Source organism: Vicia villosa, unplaced genomic scaffold (genome assembly GCF_029867415.1).
Source record: "Vicia villosa cultivar HV-30 ecotype Madison, WI unplaced genomic scaffold, Vvil1.0 ctg.000901F_1_1, whole genome shotgun sequence".
NCBI classification, from domain to species: Eukaryota; Viridiplantae; Streptophyta; class Magnoliopsida; order Fabales; family Fabaceae; genus Vicia; species Vicia villosa.
Window position 1 is genome coordinate 344667 of NW_026705405.1, and position 7003 is coordinate 351669.

The window sequence follows — 7003 nt, forward strand, 5'->3', positions numbered from 1 at the left end:
TTGGTAAAGGAAGAATGTTGTTCAATATCATCACTAAATTTTGGTGAGTGAGTGGCTTTGTTAAATTTAAGACAAATATTTGTTGTCGTAACCTCAATTTTATTACTTTTTAAAGATTATATGTTTTAATGAATTGATTTTAAAAAAATAATAATTTTATATGTAAAATAAATAATATAATTTATATAAATATATAATAATAATAATAATAATAATAATAATAATAATAATAACAACAAAAATTTATAATTGTAGCTAATTTAAAACTTCGTATAGCTACGTTTTTTGAATTATTTAACATGATAAGAGACTTGATATTTAAGTATTTCTTTTAGAATTTAGGTATTAATTTTCAATTATGACTTTTTTAAATAATAAAAAGAGTGTTTAGATGAGTTAATTTTACTATAATTAAAAATAAAATGTTAAATAAAATTGATTATAATAATTTAATAATTTTATATTCTATATCTAAAATAAATTATTTAAAAAAAACCTATGTTCCAATTATATCACATACTAAATTATTTCTTATTATTTCAGTACCTTACGAGTCACAATATATGGCATGACCGCATGATCATGTAAAAACGTTTCACATGAAAAAAGAAAATGGTTATACTACACATAAAAACAAAAAAAATTTAATTTTATAAATAAATAATATATTCTATTTATATTTAGTTCATATATATTTGTTATCCAATATATTTTTAGATTTTTTTATAGTAAGAATCATATGAAGTACAATAATACAACAATATTGATATTTAATTTAATTTTAATTAAAAATAATATTAAAAATCATACATCAATATAAAGAAGGATCATGCTAACATGTGCCCTAAGGGCACATGTTAAGAGCTAAATGTGAAAATTTTTATTTAGAAATTGTGCATTATTTTCATAAAAAATTTATAATTAATGTATTTATTACGCTTTTTAATACAAATATATTCTATTTAGATTTCTTAACATGTGCCCCAAGGGCACACGTTAGCTTTATCCTATAAAAAAAAGACAATTAGCATCTTACACGTTAATTTAGTAGGGACGAATTAAACTACAATTTTTAAAATAATATTAAAATCTCATTTAAAACTTATCAAATTAATTATTATCAAATTTATGTTATCGATTCATCCATATTTATATACACCTTTAAAATGTTCAATTTTAAAAGTGAAAGATGTGTGAAACACTCTACCATCAAATCCAAAAGCACGTATGTTTATAAGTGTCAAATATTTTACTTAAACACCTCAAAATTTATTCTACAAAGTCAACATATTAAAAATCTAATTTGGCCATCCCAACGTGTTTAACCCATTTAAGTGTCTTCCTAAGTCTAAAAAAGAGAAAGGTCCTCGTCCTCCCAACTAGGGCTGCGGAATTAAGTCCCCCGCCCCCTTTTTTTCTGTGAGTCACCTTTGAAATTAAACAAAAACAAATGGACTAATATTTTACTTTCAAAGTCTTAATTATTATACTAACAAAGACACATATTCAAAATTAAACTACACATATAAAACAAAAATTCCGAAAGAATCCTCATACCAAACATGCAATATAAATACATGCAACTTGTCTTGTCTTAGACAAAGTCTTATTACAATTTACAATGTCTTCTCCTCTTTCAGCTGTTCCTAATATCTTAGAGATTGAAACCACAAGAGAAGAGGTGAAACCGTCAAGCAATATTATTGCTTCGAAAAGGATGAGCAACGGAGGAGAAAATAAGGGAATTTGTTTGAGTTGGAAGGATCTATGGGTGACTGTTTCTGGTTCAAACAATGAAAGCAAATCAATTCTTCAAGGTTTAACTGGTTATGCAAAACCAGGTCAGGTTTTGGCTATAATGGGTCCTTCAGGTTCTGGAAAATCTACACTCCTTGATGCTTTAGCAGGTAATTAACATCTCTTCTTCTTTTGCATTATCTTATCACTTTTCATTTTTGTATTTATGAAAATGAAAATTAATAAATTTAATTTGGTAAAATTGATAGTATTTTATTTCTTCTATTTTTGACTTTTCTTTAATTTGTGTTGAACTATACTTAAATGTGACATGTGAGAGAAAATAAAGTGTCAACTTAGAATACCAAAAGTTCAAACTATCTCCATGTTCCATGTGTTTTTAATTCTTGAACAGAGACGTGTCTTTTTCATCTTGACATATTCCATATTTTGTATAGTATATGATTAAATTGGCGGTGGTCTATCAAAATCTAGGTGGTACTGGTACCAAAATTTTGGTGAAACAATAAAATATTATTTCATATATTTGTATATCAGGGAGATTAAGTTCAAACACAAGACAATCAGGGGAGATTCTAATCAATGGAAACAAACAAGCTTTGGCTTATGGAACCTCGGTACATATATATATAAACAAATATAAAATTCTTTAATTATAAACTAATCAATAATTAACATGTATTAATATGTGATCATTCTCATACTCAGGCATATGTTACACAAGATGATACATTATTAACAACCTTAACTGTCAAAGAAGCAGTATACTATTCAGCTCAGCTTCAGTTACCTGACACAATGTCTAAGCAAGAGAAGAAACAAAGAGCTGATTCTACAATCAGAGAAATGGGTCTGCAAGATGCAATCAATACAAGAATTGGAGGGTGGGGTGTAAAAGGCATAAGTGGGGGTCAGAAAAGAAGAGTTAGCATTTGCATTGAGATCCTAACACATCCTAGTCTTCTTTTTCTTGATGAACCAACTAGTGGACTTGATAGTGCTGCTTCTTACTATGTCATGAAAAGAATTGCTTCCTTAGGGAAAAAAGATGGAGTTCAAAGGACTATTATTGCGTCGATCCATCAACCTAGTTCCGAAGTTTTTCAACTTTTTCATAATCTTTGTCTTTTGTCTTCTGGTAAAACAGTTTACTTCGGACCTGCTTCTACCGCATCTGAGGTTAGGACTAATACTATGTTTTATGTTAGTTATTAGTTTTATATATTTGATGACCACTTGGTGATTGATTTCGGTTTTATTTCAATGTAGTTTTTTGCTTTGAATGGTTTTCCTTGTCCTCCTCTCCAAAATCCATCTGATCATTTACTTAAAACCATAAACAAGGATTTTGATCAGGTAACTTGTTCATCAAGCATCAATAACACAACATATTTGAACACGCATAACTCGTAAAAATCATTTTGAAATGTTTCTATGTTAGGATATCGAGATGGATTTCGCAGAGACGAGTAGAACAATTTCCACAGAACAAGCAATTGGCATCCTTGTGACTTCATATACATCGTCCGAAATAAACCAAGAAGTTATAAACGAAGTAGCAGTACTCTCTAAAAAGGTATCCTCTAATTTTCTACAATCGAAAGTTAACTATCACAATACAAAATATTAACATGCTAATTTGATGACTATTTCAGGACAACAATTCAACATACAAGAAGAAAAAACATGCTGGCTTTCTTAATCAATGCTTAGTTCTTACCAGAAGATCTTTTGTGAACATGTTTCGTGATCTAGGCTATTATTGGTTGCGCCTCGGCATATATATTGCTTTGGCTATAAGTTTGGCCACTGTCTTTAACAATTTGGATAAAAGTTTTGGCTCAATTCAGGATAGAGGTTCATTTCTCATGTTTGTGTTTTCATTCCTAACTTTCATGACCATTGGTGGATTTCCTTCTTATGTAGAGGACATGAAGGTACAATTTATCTATTTACTAAATATACATTTGTAGTCACCAGATAACTCTTAGCACCGACACTTTTGAAAAATGATATATACGTGTCAGGGTTGGTGGTCGGTGTTATGTCTGGTGTCTGTGTATGTGTTCGTGTTTCATAGCTAGATTAGTATCTTGTTATATCTTTTATAATTTCATAGATTCTATTAACTTGTGTAGGTATTTGAACGCGAAAGACTAAATGGACATTATGGTGTTACTGCATATGTAATTGGGAACACACTTTCATCTCTTCCATACTTGTTAATGGTTTCACTGATTCCAGGAGCTATAGCATATTACCCTGCTGGTCTTCAAAAAGGATATCAACATTTTCTATATTTCATTTGTGCTCTATTCTCATGTCTAATGCTAGTAGAGAGTCTTATGATGATAGTTGCAAGCATTGTCCCTCATTTTCTAATGGGAATCATAACCGGCGCCGGAATTCAAGGAATCATGATGTTGGCTGGTGGATTCTTTAGATTGCCAAATGATCTTCCAAACCCATTTTGGAGATATCCTATGTTCTACATTGCATTCCATAGGTATGCTTTTCAAGGATCCTATAAAAATGAGTTTGAGGGACTAAAGTTTGATAGAGATGATGGATCACTCAATTACATTAGTGGTGATGAGATTCTAAGAAGTAAATGGCATGTGGATATGAGTTACTCAAAGTGGGTTGATCTTGGAGTATTGTTGGGTATGATTGTTCTATATAGAGTTTTGTTTTTGATCATTATCAAAACTACTGAGAAGCTTAAACCTTTTGTGCTATCACTCATGGCAGTGTCTCCAAGGAAAACTATACAAGTTTTGGAGAATCCTAGGGCCAGTCCTTTACATGTAGAAGTTGTATAATTAAATTCTTTCAATGTTGTTTGTTGATGTGCTTGAGTTGCTTTTCAAATGATGAATTTTTAGACATTTTCATATATGATATATTTCTACTTTTTCAATCATTTATAATTAGACTTATAAACAATAGAAATTTGGTAAATATATCAAAATTCGTTAGAGTAGTAAAATAAACTTTTATCTATAGATTAATTTTGAGTCTTCATTGAATCTACTCCAACAATGATCTCTTTAATTGTGATGGTTATTAAAGTTCATCTAAAACAAAACCGCACTGTCATCGTCCTCACAATTGTTGTTGCTATTATTGTTGTTGTGTTAGAAGTATTTAATAAGCTATATATTGATAGAAGTTCTCAATGAATCAGCTAAAATATGTGGCAAAAATGAAAATTCGGGGTGATTAACTTTCACTACGGTTGAAACTTTCAATCATGGTGAAAAATGTGATGACTGACATTTCACCACAGTTACAAGTTTCAAAATTGTGGTGAAAAGCGGGCCGAGTACATCTATCCACAATTAAAATTTTCAATTGTGGTGAAATGTAGTGCGTTATCCAGTTTTTCCCTTACAAAAATTTGGGTGGAAAGTAATACACTTACTACCACACCCTTCATTACCACAGAGCATCATCTGTGGTGGTATCATTCTCCCCACCGTGGTGATAAATAATTTTTGCAGTAGTGCCAACATGGACAATACACATACCAATAGTGCAGGTGAGTTTAAATCATATAAACTTAATAGCCCTTTCGAGCGTAACCAACCTAAACCGCAACGATAAATTTTAAGAAACTAAAGAACACATCACCGACGAGGTATTAAACAACACGGAACCATGGGTCTGGTGTCAAAAACCCAAACAACTTGAAAACTGCATATCTCACCAGATCTAGAAAGAACCACATATCAAAGGAAAGAAACCACCCCAACATCAGCGCATTATACTGTGAGAACAAAAATAGTCATCTCTGAAGTGGAACCACCGTAAACAAACCTAATATCAACACTTAAACATCAAGACTGAACCAATTGTCAACGATAATCCAACCGAAAGAGTCGAAGAAACCAAAAAACTTTGAAGAACAATGTAAGAAGCATCGACCCTGGCTCAAAGAACGGACTGTGTAATGCAACCCTAACAGGGTAAAAAGGTCATGCTATGAATTATCTTATGGATTCGTCTTTTGTAATTATAATGGCATTATAACGTGCTAGATATAAAATACCAAAAACTCGGCCCAATATAAATTTAAAATCACATAATTCTTTACCAAAATTCAAATCAGAGACTCAACACCGTTTTTAGGGAACCCTCATCATCTAATCAAATTCTTCAACTTGGATGTATTCTTCCCTGGTCACCAACTTCACCACCACCTCCTGTCCATCTTCAAATTGTATTACCTTCATCTTTAACCCACTTTAACACCTTAACCATAAATGAATCTAATGACCTTGACCCCCCTAACCACCTCCTTTAGCCTAAGCTATTTCCATCCTTAGCCTAAGCTATTTCTATAAGGATTTTATAGCAAGATTGATACAACCTGCTTACTCAAGTTGCATAGAAAATTGCACTCTTCAAGTGAGTGTTAACTCCCAAGAAATTAAGGAAGAGAAAAGAAGAATTTTGGGGGAGAAAGAACCTTCTTAATATTCATCATAAAGATTAGTTCACACATACAACTTATATATGCAAAGCAATTGACACTTTGTAGGTCTAACAAACTACGAAAAATACGGGGCTGCAATTGAAGAATAAAACGGTTATGATTGTGACCCTGCCACCTCAGTTGTATTCCAGTTCTTCTTTCAACATACATAGTTCTTTATCTAAGCCGATTTAATAATGGGCCTTCTTGCTTAGGCTGGCTCCACATTTGTTATTATGCCTCCATCACTTGACTCATCATGTCCTCTTGGACCAATATTACCAGGCTCGTATCATTCCCCACACCTTCAAAATTCACCTTGTCCTCAAGGTAAAAAAGATGGATAGACTTGACGAAGCTACTCCAAGTCCTCCCAAGATGCCTCTTCCGGTTGACAGCCAAGCCATTGCACCAAAATCTGAGGGCGTGGACCGTCGTTGATCATGACAATACGAGAATCAATGACTGTCACGGGAGTCTCAACAAGCTGATTTTCATGAACTGCAAGTGGTAAATCACGAGGACAATTTATATCAGACCCACGAAAAGGCTTCTGTGTCAAAATATGGAACACTAGATGAATACGACTGCCTTCCGGGAGTTGAAGCTTGTAAGCAACCTATCCAACGCGCTCGATAAAAGGATAAGGACCATAAAACCTCGTAGATAACTTGTGATGACGATGGTGGCGCAAAGTGCTTTGGCGATACGGTTGTAGTCGAACCAGAACCAAGTCAAACTTAAAATCACGACACTAAGCGTTCGCTT

General features: G+C 32.4%; 1 protein-coding gene across 1 annotated transcript; it reads left to right on the forward strand.

Annotated features, from left to right (window-relative positions):
* The first annotated feature begins 1466 nt into the window (after positions 1-1466).
* On the forward strand, positions 1467-4654 carry LOC131632080 (ABC transporter G family member 1-like). Its single transcript, XM_058902851.1, has 7 exons — positions 1467-1907; positions 2296-2375; positions 2467-2937; positions 3028-3114; positions 3200-3334; positions 3414-3695; positions 3897-4654. Exons 1-7 carry the CDS (start codon positions 1622-1624, stop codon positions 4578-4580), a joined length of 2025 nt encoding a protein of 674 aa, XP_058758834.1. The 5' UTR covers positions 1467-1621; the 3' UTR covers positions 4581-4654.
* The last annotated feature ends 2349 nt before the right edge of the window (positions 4655-7003 follow it).